At 40.9% G+C, this 20593-nt stretch overlaps 1 protein-coding gene across 5 annotated transcripts in view; it reads left to right on the top strand.

The window, feature by feature from the left end:
- ANAPC10 (anaphase promoting complex subunit 10) overlaps window positions 1–20593 on the top strand; it is a 102779-nt gene that overhangs the window by 14232 nt on the left and 67954 nt on the right. For 3 of the 5 annotated variants that reach the window (XM_083171126.1, XM_083171124.1, XM_083171130.1), the window contains exons 3-5: window positions 1199–1316; window positions 5441–5531; window positions 13417–13537. In XM_083171126.1, coding sequence (XP_083027252.1) covers window positions 1202–1316; window positions 5441–5531; window positions 13417–13537 — 327 coding nt within the window. In that variant the 5' untranslated portion in view covers window positions 1199–1201. Of the gene's footprint in view, window positions 1–1198; window positions 1317–5440; window positions 5532–13416; window positions 13538–14020; window positions 14100–19194; window positions 19288–20593 lie in introns of those variants that run through there. The other 2 variants (XM_083171135.1, XM_083171138.1) reach the window with 2 other exon arrangements.

Raw genomic sequence — 20593 nt, 5'->3', positions numbered from 1 at the left:
TACTTTAACTGTGACACAGCTAATATCCTACTTTCAAAAGACCTAGAGCCTTATTCAAATTTGTACACAATTATTATTATTAATATTATTATCATTTTATTTATAAGGCGCCACAAGTGTTACGCAGCGCCGTACAAAGGAACAATACAGGGAGACAAAACTTGGCATAACATTGAATAAATAACAAAAATAGAGTACAAATAAAGAGCACCACAGTTCAATACACATTACAGTTTAAATATAAGTAGTGAGGACTCAATCAACATACAACTAGAGGCTAGATGCCAATGATGGAGATGAGTATGCGGACAAAGATGGTCACTGAGTGTTGGAGTATAGGAGAGCTGTGAGTGAAATATGAAGAGAAGTGGGCTTTGACAACAGGAGGGAAGAGTCAATGTTAACGCAGCTGAGCATTTATCAATAGACTGTACAAGCTCCAAGGTATCCGTATTGATGCTAGCTGCAATTAACAGCAAAAATATAGTGCTAGGAATTGTTTTAGGGAAGAGGACCCAAAACTAGTATCTTGCCTAGGGCCCCATGAGGTCTAAAGCCATCTCTGGTGTTGAGGGCTCCCAAACGAGGACTCTAGACGACTTTAGCTGCGTTATGTAGTTAAACCCAGTGTTTAGTCACAACAAGCTTTATCATTATTGGTTGCCTAAAAACGATTGTATTGCTACATCATGCACCCATTAATTCATTAATTCACACTGTTTATAAAAAAAACAACAATTGCATGGTCCCCAATGTGACATTTGGTTATCCGCCATGCTGGTGGACGTTGAGAGGGTGTATTATTGATGTTACTATTAATATTCTTTTAATGATTGAGCGGAAGTATTTAGAAGATCCTATTACTAAGCTACTGATCATTAAGGGGATATTTTGTATGCAAAATGTCATAGGGTTGACACTCTGTACATTGGTGGATATTTGTTATATGTTGATGGTAATATGTGGTGGCATTACTGTGATGTGTCTTATTAGACAAATTATTTATATGCTGATGATCATTGGCTTGCTGTATTAATAAGGTGACGGACGTGGGAAACCATTTAAATACACTGGTGATGTTTGGAGCTGCATTATATTTATCATGGCATTTGCTTTACCTGAGTACCACTTATACTGAGCAGCATTAAGGTTAAGGACCTTTTTCTGATTTTGTTTAATTTTTCTCCTCTAAAAATAGAAAATGACAACACCCAACAAAACCCCGCCTGGTGCTGATCCCAACCAGCTAAAAAGAACTGGCACTGTACGAGAAATTGGCTCCCAGGCTGTGTGGTCTTTGTCGTCGTGTAAGCCAGGTACCGTTTTAATGGTTTATGACCTTTGCAGGAATAAAAATGACATGCTCAGTGTGATTCTGTTTTACTATTTACTTCAAATAGTGCCACCCAAAACTGAAAACTTATGTTAAGTTAAGGTCATTTAGAGGTTTATTCATTATTCAATGCGTCAAACTGCTGTGGATACTGGAGCAATGAAATATTGCTCTGGTGCTGGCGCATATATTTTAGTGTTCATACTGGGAACAAAATGGTCTCGAAACACCACTGAGCAAATGCTCCTTCTCACCCACTGCTCTTGCTGTATCGTCAGCTGAGTCTCAGAACGCTGTACTGCAGTTCCAGCAACCTGCAAGCTCCTGTGTGAGTTGCGACATCTGCCCCGCCTGCAGTGCACATGGTTTTGCCCATTTTGAGAACAAATTTGTACTGTGATCAGATCTGAATAAGGGCCTTTGTCTCACATCTGTACCTCCTTCCCAACCTCAACTGTACTAGTCTTTTATACGCAACTATTTATAAGCCTGTCAAAATGACAGACACCAGGTCACAACTCACACAAATGTGTACTGCGATCAGATCTGAATAAGGGCCAAAGAGTTAAGAGAGCCAAGTTTAGGAGACCTAAGTCTCAGAATAGTCAATGCTGAGACAGTAGGAGCCAGTGGGAATGAAGCTAGTAAAACAGGCACAGAACATAATATCAGGTGTAGAAGGGTTTTTGTAAATTAAGCAAATTTATGTTTCGTCATCCTTAGTTTCTGGTACAGTATGTGGTGAGAGAAAGGATTAACTTCTGTTTTTACACATATAAAAAATTATAACTGGAAGTCCTACGCACTGATGAGTTGGTCCTGCATGGACCATCAATCAGGGGCACCACCCTGCAAGTGCCCCAAGGCACCCAGTTTGGCAACCACTGTACTAAGTAATGGATTTCCCTGCTATATACAACAATTGAAAAAAAAAAGTACCCAATTGTTGAAATTAAACACTAATAATACCAGCTGTTGCTACTTTTAATAAATCTCTCCGTGATTTACAAGATTAAGTAGAGAACAGAAGACAGAGGTAGCTCTGAAAAGTACAAAAAAAAAATAATCTGTAATTCTTGTTTAAAGTGGTCAGGACATAATTCAATTGTTTGTGCGACCAGCGCACATTCACACTCTGCAAAGCCATATTTGATGCAGATTTCTGCTCACACCTCAGAACGGTGCAAGCAGAAATTTGCAATAAATGCAGCTTTGAGATTGGACGCCCAAAACCAAATTAATTAGCACCCAGCCACTTGTGACAAGAGCAAATTCTCTCAAACTATTGACATGCTCCGTGGAAAAGAGGCACATGCCACAAAATAAGTTTTTCATTAATCCATACCAGGGATTAGTATTTTGCTGCTGAGAAATGGACACATTACACTGTGTTAGATCATCATGGCAGCAAAAAATTCAAAATCCATATAGATGTTTTATATGCCTGCATTATACTGAGCTCCTGAACTGAATTACCCCCTAGGAGTCAGGTGGCTTCTGTATTGTTTAATCAATCAGTTATCCTAAAATAAAATATATCCAGTATAGAATGTAACATACATGTGTATACATACGTTACAAATCATTTAACATGGCTACAAAGTCAAACATTGCAGCTCAAAATATGCCTATAAGCTGAAATATAATGGTGGTCACATAGGTAAGCAGCAAAGATAAAACCTGCATGTAGTCTCAAGTTATTTCATGCTGGGAATAATAGACAAATTCTCAAACTACCCAATGGGTTATATATTAGTGTCCACTCTAGGATTTTTCAATCAGGAGGGCACATTTTTCAATCAGAAGGGCACATTTTATATTCAAAATTTACATTAGCAACAAAAACATATAAAAAAATTGCACTGAACTAGGATTATGCCTATTAAACGTTGTCATACTCTGCTATGCCCATTACATATTCTGTTGCAATGACAATAACACATTATGGCACACACTGCAATTCCTCTTACACATTATACCACACACCATAATGCCCATTGCACGTGATGGCCTATACCGTAATGCCAATTACACATGATGGCACACACCAAAAGTTCTCAGCGGCATGTCAGCACTTTGGGGGCCAGCGTAAGGGCGCGCAGTGCCACACAAAAAAAGGGCAGGGTGCATTTTGAGGTTTTAAAAATGGGCAGGGTGCAGCACCCTGCAAAAGAAGCTTAGAGTGAACACTAGATATCTAAAGTTACCAGGGATCCTTGTAAGGTGATTTAAAAAGCCATGTAGGGATATCCACAAATTAGAAGTGTCATTCTTCATATTAATGTTCAAATACTCCAAATAATGAAGTGGTACCTGCTTTTAAAATCAGTATTTAGTAAATCTTGAATCATAATTAACAGGTTTGGCTGGTTTAAACCAAATGTGTGTTTTTTTTTTTTTTTTTTAAGAAACACTGTTTCTTTTTAATATGCTGTGACTACAGGCACAAAAAAAATTACTTTAAAAAAGCCTATTGTAAGGGAATCCCTCATAATATTCCACATTCTTGTTGCTTGTGGTCTTCATTTAAGTAAGCTGAACCAATTCAGTTAATAACACAAACAACACAAAGATATAGGGCAGATTTTACTAAAGGATTGCATACGCAATGCTATCTGGATGCGATTTACCGCCCAGGATTCCATTGCAATATTCAATCCTTTTGGGGGAATGTATGTCCCTGCAATCACCAGGAGATTGGAGGGCTGCACCTGCACGGTCAGTGCTACGCAGATGACCGCGCTACCCTGCCGTCAGTGCGGTTGGTAGCCCAAATGCTACAATAGGCTACCTCCATCTCAGAATGTCGGTAGCCAAGGGACCTGATGTGATGCTGCCCGATATTGATACATCTATCAGTATTGCACCCCCATAGAGACTATAGGATATGACTGCGAGCTGGACAGGAGGGATCCTGCTGCAGTCCCTCCGTGTTACATGCCCCAAGTATTTCATAGCAAATGGGCCCCATGAGAAGGTGAATCAGATAAGAGAGGTGCTATATCAGACTAGCATCAAGCTTCTCTCCCAACATTCCCATAGGAAAGGGAAATAAAAAATCACAGTTTACACTCGCAACCGTTGGAGTAAACAACACCAACACATACAGACAAACACTTCCTGGTTTAATCTTCATGTTTACTTCAATTTAAAACCTTGTGACATATGCAGTGCTAATGCTTTAATCCTTTTTTGTTTTTTTGTGTGTCTCTGAGAAGTTATTTTGCTTGTTTTAATTATGTTTAGTATAAAATTTATTTTGTTGAAAGATTTCAAATAAATCATATCAAAACCTAATAACTTTGGATTGTTAATGTTCAAAAGCAATAAAACATGGTTGATCAAGCCTTCTGATACAATGGCCGGTATTCAATGAGAGAAATTGATATGTGCACCCTATTTAATGACGCTCGCTGCCCCTGGCGGTGATTTTTTACCCCCCACCCCCATGGCGAATGCTGCAGGGAGCCAGGGGGATGGTGCAAGGCAGGTAGATGGAAGCCTCCCTGCCTGCACCGGACACTGTGGGGGAGAAGGGGGGCTCCCGGGGACACAGGCAGCAGAAGCTGCCCCCCGGGAGAGCTGGCAGGAGACGCGGTGGAGGGAGCTGTTGCGCTGGTCCCACTAATGCATATGTAATGAGCGGGACCAGTGTGCAGTGAATATGTAATGAGTGGCTCCCCCTGCTGACGTCATGTGTAAAAAGGGGGGAAAAAAATAATTAGTAATTTTTTGACACAAAAAAAAACAATAAAAAAACTTTTATTTTAAAAGAACACATTCCAGTTCACCTTAAAACGATGTCGAATGCAAAACGGTGAATCATGGCGAAAATCATGCTGAAAGCAGGTTTTTTTTTTTTTTTTTATCAGTCCTGATAATTAACAATGTCAAGATGCTGCTGAGTGCCTTTAAGTAAATACCATTGCAGTCAAAGCCAATAATGCATCAATACTCAGCAGTGGTAGATTCAGCCCTTTATAACAGAAAATGTACCGGCACACATTTTGTTTACCACATTGATTTGTTAACTTTTAGACCTGCCATTTTAAAATATGTGCCCATTATGTTAATATGCTTTTTTTTTCTTTTTCTTTTTTTTTTAAGGATTTGGAGTCGACCAGTTACGAGATGACAATCTTGAAACCTACTGGCAATCCGATGGATCTCAACCTCATCTAGTGAATATTCAGTTTCGGTACATCTTTTAGTTTTAAGTACTTTTGATTTGAGTCTTGGATACATTTAAAAACATATTGCCAATACCCATGAACATTTCACTTACTAATATCTATTTACATCCTTTATTATCCCTGCACGGGATCCCATAACTGTTCCAGCACAATCACTCCTGTGATCTCACAGTAGTCGGTGTGCAAAGCAAGAAGGATCACATGGAGTTTAATTACGAGCTGATGAAAGAGTGGTTTAACAATCCTATGTATTAGCATTACAGTTACTTCAAAAACCAATCAGATAATTTTACACTTCCCTTAGTATCCTCTAGCTTGTGATTATGATTAGTTTTTTTTTTTTTTAAATTCGATATTTTTTATTAAGAGTTTTGCATTTTACATAATAAACATGAAAACAGGTTCCCGACAAAGACAAAGTGATCAGATAGCTTGTAAGAGTAAGCATTAATTAAATTTCCATAAAGTGGTGTATGCAAGAAGGGTGGAGAGACTACACCAGCTCCCTCCACCGCTACAAGTGAAGCCTGTTAGCCCGAAGGCGCCATCCGGACAAACAGTGCAACAAAGGATATTGAAACACCGTTGCAGAATTATGGTTTAAATTGTACGACAACCCATAGGAGAGAGACAGATGAAGTAAAAGTTATCTGTCGGGAATTCTATCCTAAACCCCTAATTCTAATAAAATAAGCCACCCAAAAAACCCAAAGCAAACAACCCCGAAAACCCCCCACCCTGTACAACCCAACCCCAACTGAGGCGTACCTGGATCCCATCAACTACCCCTATACCATCCCTAAACTATACTAAACTATACTAAACTTACTAAATCCCCCCCTCCCCCTCCCCCTCCCCCCAAGAAACAGGATACATAACAGGGGCATTGCAGGGGCGGTGGACTTAGGCCTCAAGGGGAGTATAATCAAAATCCGTTTTTCCCACCAACGTACCTAACGATTTATGCATATCATATATGGTATATAGTATATATATCACATATTAAAGATATCAGATATTAGAGATTAAAGTGTGCGCGACAAAAAATACAAATAGGATACGTATAGATAACAGTAGAACTGAATATATCCATCAACTATTTGATGCGCAGTAAATCACAGCATCGGCAGTGAAAATTTAAACAGGATCTAAATATAAAAGTATACATCAGTGAGGAAACTAATACAAGGGTTATCAGAAGAGACTTTAGGAATACAAACTCTGCGCAAGACATTAGTCTGGTCATTCCACATAGCTATATTGGAGCCAATACGTGATACTGAGTTGAACTCCAGATTGGGTAATGTATTGAAAATCCGCTACACAACATAAAATAAAAAACAGGATAAAGTGATACCGGTGTAAATAAGAAAAATAATAAAGTCCAAAGCAGGGCATGAGAGGCATCTTAAGCTGCTATATAATTAGAGCCACTAATCAGGCCAAGACTCCAGTTCCTTAAGCATCAGAGATAAGCAAGTGACAGCCCAGTTCTTTTGGGAAAAATCAGGAGAGCGTCCAGGATACGTTATCCAGTATTGTAAGCCCCACATATCTAGCACCTGAGGCCAATGGAGTACGTATGGATGAACCATACCAAGAGACATGAAAAAATATGAAGCCACAGTTTTATACGAGATCCTTGTAGAAAACCTAAATAGAAGGTGCCACAGAGACTCAAAGCCAGGGAGATCCATCGTAGAGAGCCCATCCGAGGTGTATGCATACGTAGGCTCTGCAGGGGTCACAGGAGCATGGCACATAGACAAAATCTTCATTTCCCCAGCGATATGCTCATCAGGACCATGAGAAGCAAAGTAATCACTCCCCTGCTTGTCAGCAGATCTATTAATAAGCCGGTCATTGGAGGCATATACAGTCAAGGGAGTATGTTGAACGGATGCTTCCAGTGTTATGGGGTGAACAGTTGGAGGATATTTGTCTGGGACATGAGAGATGGAGTGTTGGACAGCAGCAATCCTGTCAGAGAGTCTGGCAGCTGAGGCAGATATGGCCTGGAGGATTTGTTGAACCTCCATTACTACATCCACAGTATGTATGTGTATATATATATATATATATATATACCACAGTATGTATGTATGTGTGTATATATATATATATATATATATATATATATATATATATATATATATATATATATATATATATATATATATGAGTCGAAAAGGACCGCACTCTCACTGTTTAGAGTAGTAATTTCCGGGGTGTCCACAAGGGGTTAACATGGTTCACCATGTGCCCCAAACATATCGGAAGATCCCTCCCTTTTTGGAGGGGGGGAAGTGAACACTCTCCTTATAATAATTGAAAAAAAGTCACTGGGGTTGTAAAGTCAACAATAGATAATTTATTCCAGTGTGTACAATTCCATCAATGCCCCGACGTTTGCAAGGAAAGATGGGATTGGATGATGTGTCCGGAAATAGACGAGGATTTCCAAGCAGATACGGAAATTGCCGGATGGAACCGAAGTGAGCCGAAGGGCAGTCATATAGCTCCTTGAGGAAGGTCCGTTTGTGGACCGAAACGTCGGGGCATTGATGGAATTGTACACACTGGAATAAATTATCTATTGTTGACTTTACAACCCCAGTGACTTTTTTTCAATTATTATAAGGAGAGTGTTCACTTCCCCCCCTCCAAAAAGGGAGGGATCTTCCGATATATATATATATATAATAGAAAGTATAGAGAGCGCCAGAGGTTTCCACCACCTTAAGTGCAGTGCATGAATCAGATATATAAATGATCAAAGCATGTTTTTAAAAATTGACATATTTTATTAAAACGTTTATGAGAAAACGTGTGGTGTCTCAGTTCTTTTGAAGACGGTAACAACCCAACGCGTTTCGTCTTTATAAAGACTTCATCAGGGGTTTTAAAATAGACACTGCAAGTGGTAAAAACATATCGAAAGTAAGTACAACTGTGTCCAATAGGTAGGACAGTTCAGATAATTAGCAGAAAATATCCATGGTTCCAAACATTTTGTACATACCAAATAATACAAGGAGATGCCTCAAATATTTTTCAAAGTATATGATGATGCTCAGTGATAAGAGCAGGCTCGCAATCTGGAGGATCAAACAATAGTAGCGTAAGATAGATGGAGATGGAGGGGAGTACGTGTAAATGATGAAAGGATAATAGATATAGGAAATGTTTTCCATGTTCAAATACTATATATATATATATATACCTTAAATGGGAGTTAGAACTGGGTGATATATATACCTTAAATAGGAGTTAGAACTGGGTGAGAAGTTATAGGTCCATATGGGATGAGACTATTGTAGGTCCCATACTCAATGTGGAGAATCTATTGGATGGAGGATAAGTTTTAATAGACTGAATAATAAGTGATCTAAATTTATAAGTGGAATAGAGGTAATATTACCTTCACAGGATACTCAAACCAGCACCTGCCGTATGATGTAAAATGTCTGAAATAGGACTGGACTGAATAGAACGAAACTGGATGGACGTTCTACGGGGTTAAACAACCGTAATTTCTAGAAGCGAGGAGGTGAGAGAATACATGCTCAACCATATTCTACTATATACATATGGGTCAAGATTTAAAGTGGAATAAGATATTACCTTCCAGGCGGTTAACTAGGGTGAACCAGATGGTGCAGGTGTAATTTAATCCGCATAAACAGATGTTACTGTATAGATGCTTGTAAAGTAGCTTAATGCTACAGTGGTTCTATAAGGGAGAGATACCAAAAAAATCCTATAATTATGAGGTCCATATTCTAAACTCATCCGCAGTGTGGCTGTGTTGGGCAAAATCATAAGGAGGATAGACATTACCTTCCAGATGTTAATTTTAGGGTGAACAAGGTGGTAAAGGATGGAACTACTTCCGTGCAAACTGGCGTTGCTGCAAAAAACACTTGTACGGCGGCTTTATGCAACCGTGATTCTAAAAGGAAAATAATATAAGACCTTAATTATAGGGTCCATATAACAAGCTAAATGTCCCAAACTGTCCCACATATGGGTACTAAGCTGGACAAAGGTGATCTAATGTATGTGAATAAGTGATCATTCAATCACTATTAGATGTGAATGAACATCCTATTAGCATTAAATAAAGGTAGATTCACAGATCACACAGTATGGCTTGCTAAGCAATGTAAACACGGGGTGTCAATGGTGTTGATTAACAGCCACAATATATATTAACATGCAGTTAGGATACATTATCTAGACACATTTACATATTGTATATTGTACATAGTGGATAAATGGCTCAGCTAAAAATGCATAGCTTGAGATGTTACAAATAAGGTTAGTTCTGATACATTGTATCAATGCACTGTGCAATCAATTCGACTTAGGATACATAGCATAAGCAAATTTATCGACAATGGAGTATGCACTGTATTACAGAGACAGAAAGACTCAATCAGGTGTATCACAATGTATCCTACCTGCGCAAATGTAGCAAAAAGGGCATCAGCAACGTCCAATATGTTGCAGAGTAAAGTGTGCCTAGTTTTATGCTGTGGCATCTATGACATCACTTCCGGGAGAGTGTGAGCGATAAATTTGTAAAAACGGGGATAGTGGCAAATTAAATAAGTGAACCATAGCGGGGTGAATTAAGGGTATGGGGCGCTCTACTCACTCTGACAGCGAATTGTATGAAATGTAAAGAGAACTGTGTAAACAGTGCATTGAACGCCGTATGCGTTCCATTCATGCGTTCCACCCTGATTGAGGTGGCTTCCGTATCCTGCCTGTGAAGACAGGATGTAGTGACGCTGGTCGCGCGTGCTTGCGGTCCAGCAGTTGTCCTGGAGGTGGGCTATGCGTTCCACATCCGTATAGAGTAATTAGCGCATCAAAAAATAGAAATAACTGGGCGGAATGCCTGACGCTAATTTAGCATCTCAATACAGCATGACATCACATAATAAAAATAAAAATAGATTACATTCCGATCGCTAATTAGCATTTCAATCCAGCAAAGCACTGAAGATACAGAAGGTGGTGACATACGTCACTAGATGTAGGTTTTGATAGCGTTAAATGAACAAACTCTAAGGTAGCTCTGTAAGCTAAAAAAGATATATATAAAAAAATATGATGGGCAAATAATGTTACTGCAGTAGAATGCATAAATATTATATAAGACAGATTTTATACACTGGATGGGTAATTAAACAATCATTGGCTAAAAAATGATTATGAGATAATAAGGTAGTATGAGAATGAAAAAAAGGGGGGGAGGGGTTTGAGCTAGTAGTTTACATCGCAATAAATATAGCTAATGAAATAGTAGTATATGAAATAAAGGGGGGGGGGGGGGGGTATAGGGCAATTTTCATCGCTATAAATGGTGCACAACCTATGTGATAAAGGGAATTATAATGAGAACGAGGGATATTTAGGTAGCCACTACCAATATATCGAATTGGTACATGGAGACAACATGCATATAATTATATGTATATATATATACTGATTATCCAAAAGGTGTGCAGCAGATAGTGTACGGACCCAGCAGAAAGCACAAACCTGAGGCATCCCCTGAGTCCAGCGCAGGGTCAGGAAGCGGAGCCCAGCGTATACAGGAGTAGGTCAGCCCAGGCTCTTCAGACCAGGAGGGCAAGATGGCGCCGGCGCCTCCGTGCGGCCGAGCAGCGCGCCCTGGAAGAGACGTCTCCTGCTCTCTCCGCCAAGCTTCCAGAGGTTCACCAGGCACCTCCACCCACCAAGACACCCGCCGGAGCACCAGCGCAGTCAAGTCACAGGGCCGCACTTCCGTTCAGTTAGAGCCGCCCGAAGATCCAAGATGGCGGCCGCACATGGAGAGGACACACAAGCTTCAGCAGCCAGCCAGCCCGACCTCCGAGCGCCACACAGAAGATTCGCAGAAGGCGCAGCGGACACATGAGCAGCTCCGGAGCAATTGGAGGTGAGTATACGGCGTCCAGGGGTCCCGGGAAAGGATGTGTATGTAGGATGGTGTTGGAGCTCTCACTCCCCGCACCCGCTCACGTTGCCGGCCAAGCCACGCCCCCCGATTATAATTAGTTTTATTAGAAATATAAACCTGCTATACCTGCTTTTTTACTCCCATGTTCTAATGGATACTAGCTGACCACCGTCAACTGTCTCGACTTCCTTACTTACGTGCCTAAAATCATAATTTATGAAATACATGTAAATCATTCTTAATGCTCCATACCTATCAGCGTCTAATGAGCATTCATTGAATAATTTAGCTTCCAAAACTATGCAGTAATCCATATCAAGTGTAAAACTATACTGCAGTAAACTATCATGATTACTCTTCATTTTAGCAGTTATCGAGCGTAATCTAATTCAGTCCCCGATCCTAGAACACCGTTTCAGCAATTTATTTATTGCACCTCTCCAATGTACTAGTCTTTCACAGTGCGGAGGATGTGCTATGGCTCATCTCTGTGCTAAGTATCTTGCACACAGACCCCTGCAGCCGGAGCCTTTTTACCAGGCAAGAAGCTACACCGACAATATGTATAAACAAGAGGCTATCTCCACCAGAGCCCATGGCGCAGGGGTGGCCAAACCTGTCCTCACAATCTACCAACAGTTCATGTGTTTCAGGCCATCGGTGGATCTATAGTAGAAATGAATGCAGCAGGTTTGAAAATGTGACCGTTAGTAATGATTACATCTGTGCACCAGCTAGGTGATTAGAAACATGTGGACCGGTTTGGCCACCCCTGCCATAGTGCATCAGCCTAGTAAGGGGTCAATCCAATTATCTTCAATGATTTCACTAATGTGATTCACCTTGGAAGTGGCTGGCGAGATTTGCTACCCCATAAGGCTTCAAACACATTTAGTGTGAATTCTTCCCTTTAAGCAAGTGAGTTTGGGTGCTGTTGCTGGTGTTTAAATGTTGTGACACCCCAGAAGACACTTCTAAAGAGGAACTATTGTAAAAGAGGGTCACTCATATAAACATATATTGTTTTATTGTCCTGGCTGCATGTATGTCGGCTGATTTCATTAGTATGGCAGATACAAAATATGGTTTTATCATTACATTTAATTAAAGCCTACTAATTAAAAATAACTAAATTGGATCTGACAATTTGATAATGTAATTACGGTACTTACGTAATATCTGGGTGCCCGATTTTTTTCATCGCATCGCATGCAATATAGTGGCATACAATTCATGTGATGCGATTTTTCATTGTAAAGACCAGGTTTTTAATTGTATAGTCACCCATGGGTGATTTCATACCCCCACTATCCAACTACACATGGTGGTATTTTTTATATAGTGTGGCGAGCCACCGGGCCCGAAGCGTGGCGAGCGGACGCAGAATACATGTAAAGTAATCCACTCCCCTCGCGGGGCTTGCTGCGCTCGCCACGCTTTGGGCTCGGTAGCTCGCTGCGCTCGCCACACTGTATAAAATCAGTTCCATGCGTAGTTGGATAGTGGGGGTATGAAATCACCCATGGTTGACTACACAATTAAAAATCGGGTCTTTACAATGAAAAATCGCATGCCTTAAGTATTGGCATGCAATGAAAAAATCGGGCGCCCACATAATACATAAGTACCGTAATTACGACTGTAGCTGTAATTGGAAATGAACATGCGTTTTGATTTTCTTAACCATAAAAAACCTGAAACCACTATTTTGCTTTAACGGTCTTATAATTGCTACGTTGTAGAGGCTTTTGTAGTTGTGTAAGAAGACCTGTTTATCTGTAGCAGTATGCTCCAAGACTACAGATTACTGAGTGCATAAAAAGTACATGGTGCCCAAATTGAAACTGCGCTGTAAAATCATTTTGATTAGCTCTTTGTGGTCACCTTACTATGCTTTCTGTTTTCCTGGCTTGCAGAAGAAAGACAACTGTGAAGGCTTTATGCATTTACGCTGATTACAAGTCAGACGAGAGCTACACACCAAGCAAAATATCGGTCAGAGTTGGAAACAACTTTCACAACCTTCAAGAGATTCGGGTAGGATGATGATTTTGTGTGTTTTGGCTTTGCTTAATAACACAGTCCAATGTGTTGTAGTATTTAGCAGCAACACTGGTGGGTTGTTAGACTTGTAAGCTTTTACATTTCCAGGTTGACCTGAGGTTTGAAGCTTTTCCTGATTATGTAACTCGCTTCCATTGTATTTTGGTTCCTCAACATCCACTTTCTTTTCTGTTAATGGCCATTAAAATTAAATTGCGTTTTATATTGCATCTTTTTTTTTACCGGACACACGTGTGTGTGTGTGTGTGTATAATTTTTTTTGTTTAAGTAAAAATTTAGCTTAAAGCTGAGTTATACTAACTACAGGTTATGATAAAAGTTTCTGTGTATGCAGTATTGAATGAGTAGACTGCTGGCTTAAGCCTCTACTCCTCTCACTCCTGTACATTCCTGTTGGCTTGGTAGGAAGTTTCTAGGAGAGTGGTTAAATAGTTTCTGCTCTCTTCGCTCTTGTAGATTCTGCAGTGTATTAAAGAATTTGTAGGACAAACCCTATAAATATTTTTTATATTGGTGTTAGAAGACCATGTTGTAGGTAAGGAATACCAAAAACTGAAATTTTAACTTTGAATGGAAATATAATTTAGTATGTTCGTTATCACCTGTGTATTGGTTGACTATGGGGGGTATGCAATGTGCCGCCGCTATCTCCAACGTGGGAAATAGCGTCGGCTCCCTATTCAATGCTGTCATTAACGACAGCATTGATGTGGGATCACGGCAGGATCACGGCAGAACGGGCCCGACTTCAAAAGCTGTTGGGCCCGTTCTGCCGATTGTCATGATCCAGGCCACAGATCGACAATGCATGGCAGGTTTTGCAGCCACGCCCTCTTTGCGCCCATCGGCAGGCGGGACATTGAATCCCGTCTGTCGTTATGCGGTCGATCTGACCGCAATCGGGCCAGGATCGCGGCTGTCGGCGGGGATCGACAGCCGTGATCCCAGATTGCATACCCCCTTAAAGTGGTTGTCCTCAAGTTTTAACTCCTTGTTGTAGTGATGGGTAGTTCGTGAATGATTAGATCAAAATGAACTAATCTTCAAAGTGAACTAAATCGTTCAGATCACTGCTCTGGCAAAGATTAGTTCATTTAGTTCACCAGGAAGTAAAGCAAGTGGGAGGTGTAACACAGACAGACAGAGCCCAGTAGATCCAAGGCTCATTTACTGAATCTTTACTTCCTGAATCTAAAGTTAAAAGTACAACAAAGCCCAGCAAATACAGATCTAATAAAATAAAAGTATGCACTGCCTAGCCAAAGTTGTGTGGTGTGTATGTGAGTGAGCATGTGTGCTCATGCTGCTCACCTTTATGTGATGCTATCATTATATGATTAGTTCAGATGTCCAAACACTTGCTGCTGCTTCTGGTACAGGGTCCTGAGCATACTGCTGTGCTAAATCTTCTGCTGGGATCTGTGAAGGAGCTTCTGCAGCAGCATGTTATCAGCTCTCATGCAATACACAGGAGGCAGTACATGGTAGCAGCCAAAGATGGCAGTGCTGAGCTCACACATGGTCTGGACTCTGCGGATCCAAATGAACTACATTGTCCTGATGACTCATGAGTCCTGCAAATAGTTCAGTAGTTCAATTAGTTCACGGATCATACAGATCCCTGAACTAATCTCTGACTATACACCATAATGAGACTGTACAGTACCTGTGAGCTACCATGTGTGGCACTGCTGTGCTCAGGCATATGTATTGTGTGTATGCAGCCACAGACACAGTGCTGGCTGCTGCTTGTTATACAGTATACTGTAGTAGCTCTGTTTACTCCACATTACAGTCAGAGATGGATATGTATGAACCTTCATGATGCATACAGTGGAGCAGTTGCCCCTAGCAACCAATCAGCAACTGGTTACTTTGCAAAGTCTCTACTTTATCTCTCTCTAAGGTCAACCTAATTGGGGCAAGGGGACATGTTTTTTTCTAATTACTGTATTTTAAAAGCAGAAAAAAATTGACTTATTAAATTACTCTGTATTTGGGTATTTTACTTGCATATTATGGAATATTATGGAAGGTAAAATAATAACCACAATGGGATTAATATTGCAGAGCTAAACAATAAGCATGTCACTAGAAGGGTGCTGTATAACTTATTGCTTTTCTAAACTAGAAAATAATCTGATTTATTAAACATACAGTATATGATCATTCTAACAAGACTATAACTCCTACAATGAGCTAGTGTTAGGAATCCCTGCTCTGTGTGTCATAATCTAGTCTAGTTCATCTAGATCCATGCACTCCTCTCAGTCTCTGAGTCAGTGCTGGAATAATGAACTAAATGAACTAGATGAACTAATCTTCTGATCTAATCTTTTGGGTGAACTAGATCATAATGAACTAGTCACCAAAACGAACTAGATTTCCCATCACTACCTTGTTGGCTTTTAATTTATGATAAAACACAGTAAAAAAACAAAACCTTAGTTATTGTGGAGAAAAGCTCTGAAAATGTTTAAATGCATATTTATGCTATTGTTTTGTTACTAGCTTTTTGTATAACATAATTTGCATTCTAAGTTCAGTAGTTATTTAATGGAATATCACTTCACAAAAAATGGATTTACTCAATATGTACTACTGTCAAAATATGCTCAGAAGTTTTTTTCCAAGCTTTTCTAAAAGACCGTGTCCTCACTAGACCTAAAAGGTGTGATTCAATTGTTTTTTGCGTGCTGTCAATAGAACAATTTAAGTGTTGCACTGATCGTCTAGGGTGCCTCAGACGCCCCTCATTTCTACTTGCACCCTCCTAAGGTAGCAAAAAAACATGATAAAAGTTGTTTTTTGGGTGCCCAAACATTTTTTCTCGCCTTCAGTACCTTATATAGGTTAAGCTATTTTGTTCATTTGGGTGTGACAAGCACGGTAAGTCAAGTTTAAAAAAAAAAAAGGTACTTGTTTCCTAGAAGGGTGCCCACGATTTTGATCTTAGGCATCGCAAGGAAAAAAATTGCGTCGGTCGCATCGCATGCGGCCAAAAAATCGCATGCGATGCGACCGACGCGATTACCGCGATTTTACATAGGGAACAATGTTAAATGGCCCAATTGACCCGATTTCACATAGGGAACAATGTTAAATGGCCCACAGACCCCAAATACCCACCCTGAAGTGTGAAATGGCCCCCCCAATTGTTAACGCCACCCCACGATCAACGTCAACCCGAGGGGCGGCAGTATGCGTCCTCCGACCTTTTCATACCCCCACTATCCACGTCGGCGTGGAGTTTAGCATAGAAAGTGCCCGAGCCCGAAGCGTGGCGAGCGAACGCGGAACACGCTCCCGAAGCGTGGCGAGCGGACACGGATTACTTAACATGTATTCCGCATCCCCTCGCGGGGCTCGCTGCGCTCGCCACGCTCCGGGCTCGTATTACGCCTCCCCTCGCGGGGCTCGCCACACTTCGGGCTCGGTGGATCACTGCGCTCGCCACACTTTCTATTCTCAACTCCACGCCGACGTGGATAGTGGGGGTATGAAAAGGTCGGAGGACGCGTACCGCCGCCCCTCGCGGGCTCGCGCTCGCCACGCTTCGGGTTGACGTTGATCGTGGGGTGGCGTTAACAATTGGGGGGGCCATTTCACACTTCAGGGTGGCTATTTGGGGTCTGTGGGCCATTTAACATTGTTCCCTATGTAAAATCGGGTCAATTGGGCCATTTAACATTGTAACCTATGTAAAATCGCGGTAATCGCGTCGGTCGCATCGCATGCGATGCGACCGACGCGATTTACATTTTACCATGCATTTCTATGTAAAATCGCGGACATCGGTCGCATCACATGCCATTATAATGGCATGCAATGCCCGCGATGGGCGCCGTTGTAGGAAACAAGTAGCCAAAAAACAATTGAATAGCTCAGTCAGGTGCCCATTTCCTACCAGGTTGCAAAAACCAGATTAATCACCCCAAATCATTTTAACCTGAAAGTAGTATTTTAGTTTGGGCAGAAAATGCAATACATACCATTACAATTGTATTTATGGTTATTGTAAATACTTACTAAAGCTTGTGAAGTGGGCCCTAAACTCTGTGCTACCACAAATTATTTGTGTAACCCTTGTGCTGCTTGCTTCCTCCATAGACTTCAATGTTGGTCTTTGTGTTAGCTGTAATTGGTTTGTTTATGTAGCGCACATCTTATGTGTTTATGTAATATATATTGATGTGTCTGTATGCAGTTTGTATGGCACCCTATAGTAAATCTGTGCTATTAACAAAATGTTCTATTTTTCTACTTTTCTGTTTTTCATATACTGTATTAAAACTTTCTCTACGCCGATCCTGCATCATTTATGTATTATAAGCAGCAAAATGTAATTGCTGCTATTCATTAAGCATAAAGAGCCAAATGTATTAAGACTGAACAAGTATGTACTATATTGTGGGCCCGGGAGCTATGACGATATATTTAGGAGTATCGCTCATGGAGCCAAATGGTCTAGTGTGTATGGGACTGCCATCCTCAATGTGTAATATATTTATCATGAACTTCAATGGATAGATAGTACGTCCTACATAGATGATGGTTTGTTACAATGTATAAACTGGGGAATATTGATGTACCCTTTCTTGTACTTTACAGTTACTCATTTGGTTTCTTAATAGTTTGTCGGTATTAGGCCATTACATTGCGTCATACTACTACTAAAGATTCGGCCATTTCAAAGAAGGCTTTACCATGATTATAGAGAGATTTTTGCAGCTAATTAAATTACACCATCAGGCTGAGCACACACCACATGATGTGCATACCCATCGGTGGTGCAACCTGTGTACCAATATATTGCACTGGTACACGCTGCACGATCTCACGTGTAGACACCCCCGTATTTCCCTGCATGCCATTGTCTGCCAGGGTGACCCATATGATGTGCCGTACACCAATGCGATTTGTGATATTCTCACCTGAATCTAACAGATCAGGCTGAGCAAGTGGGTGAAATCAGCCCACATCGCATGTGTTTGACATCCAATTCGATGCACAGCCCCCTACACATCTGATCGAAGTCGGAGGTCAGACCTGCATGCACATCCGGCCTCCGATTCAGACCCCTTCCCAGCGGCTTTGAACGGGGTCGCATTTGATACATCACAAGCAGAAGGACCACGTGCAATCCTGTCACCCTGGGAGGTCCTGGATGGGTCAAGGGGGATCGGATGACCATATACTGCTTGGACTTCATGCGGTAGTCTATGGCCACTATAAACCAATAGATTGTTACAAATGCATTCAACTCTCCTATATTATACAACAGCAATATCTTGTAGATGCAATTAGGAGTACACATTTAATAAATGCAACAGTCGTTATTTCATAATATGTGTCCACCCTGCAAAGATTTTTTTAGCTGTTTTATGTAGTTAAAGACCGATCATAAAACTGAGTCTCATTTATAATACAGTGGTATAACAATTTTTTTCTAACCATATAGAAATAAGATGTACGGGAATATAGCACATTCCTGGTAATAAAGTAGATGTGATGACAATTCATACAATTACTTTTACAGAGGGAACTACAAATTAAGTGTATTTTTTTTTTTTTTTTAATTGTGTACATTTTTATTTCTTTTTTTTTTTTTTGCATACACAAAAACAAAGAAAAAAAAACAACAATTACCAAGAAAAGATATTAAACAATAATGTCAAACGTCTCTGCGATGTAATCTGGGCGTGTACAATAAAAGTAATATGATAAAGAAGATGCATTTCAGTGTGTGTTTTTTTTTTTTCCTTACAGGACTAGTTTGATCAACCAGTACAACGATAAGTAGTAGTAGATACCGAAAACAGATAGGTGTAATTATATCAATGGCAAGGTGTAACATACATGCTCATACCCCGATTGGAGGACAGTATATATAACAATCATTGTCACAGCACTGAGTGCCAGGGTGGAGTCATTCCACCTGTCCCACTTGGCATGGTAGTTTGGAAGTGTGCCTCGTGAGCGATACACAAATCTCTTGTGGCCGGAGACTTCGTTATCCAATGCCCGCTAGTGGTAAATGGAGGGGGAGGAGGTAGCGAACCATTTACGTGCTATTATAACCTTGGCTAGAGTGGTGGGGCATAAGACATATCTATAGGTTACAGGAGAGTGGCTCTCTTCAATGTCAAGGCCAAACATACAGAGGGCTGGAGTCATAGGTATGAGAGTTGGCTCTGTGAATATTATCAGTCCACACCTCCCTCAAAAGGCATGCACCATAGGGCAGTCCCATACTGTATGCCAAAAGCCCGCATCACAGGCTCCGCATCTAGGGCAAATAACGGTACTTGTGGATTATCACGGCTCCCATCGCATGCCATCGCATGCCATATATAGTGGCATGTGATTGGATGCGATTTTTGCAGTCTTTAACCAATTTTTTACAAAATAGCATGCCCGTGGCGAGCGCACACGGACACCTGTGAAGCCCGCGAGGGGACGAGTATTCCTGTGAAGGTATCAGTGTCCCCTCGCGGGGCTCGCCACGCTTCGGGCTCGCTGCGCTCGCCACACTTTATATACTCAACTCCACGCCGACGTGGATAGTGGGGGTATGAAAAGGTCGTAGGACGCGTACCATCGCCCCTCGGGGGCTCGCTGTGCTCGCCACGCTTCTGGTTTGCGTTGATAGTGGGGGTGGTACAGCCTCAAAAATGACATTTGGGGGCCATTGAACATGTTTGATACTAATTTCAATGCATTTGGATGCTTTTCTGTTAAAAAACGCATGCAATGCGATTTTTTGCTATGCGATGCACATCGTGGGAGCCGTGATTATCCACAAGTACCCAAGTAACTACTGATTATTCCCAAATACTGCATGGATGGGTTACACTGTAGGCTTGTGGGTTTGTGTATATAATTTGTGTTATTTTGATGCTGTTAGTGATGGTCAATGCACCTTTTAATTTATATACATTTTTAGAGAACTACTTCATAACTGGTGGTGATTTCTTCTCTCACCAATAGATGTCACTAGAGCACATTTAATTGATTATATGAAAGGGG

The sequence above is a fragment of the Crinia signifera genome, chromosome 1 (genome assembly GCF_055691185.1).
Source record: "Crinia signifera chromosome 1, ASM5569118v1, whole genome shotgun sequence".
NCBI classification, from domain to species: domain Eukaryota; kingdom Metazoa; phylum Chordata; class Amphibia; order Anura; family Myobatrachidae; genus Crinia; species Crinia signifera.
The sequence above is the reverse complement of the archived record's forward strand: the minus strand, read 5'-3'. Positions and strand labels throughout refer to the sequence as shown.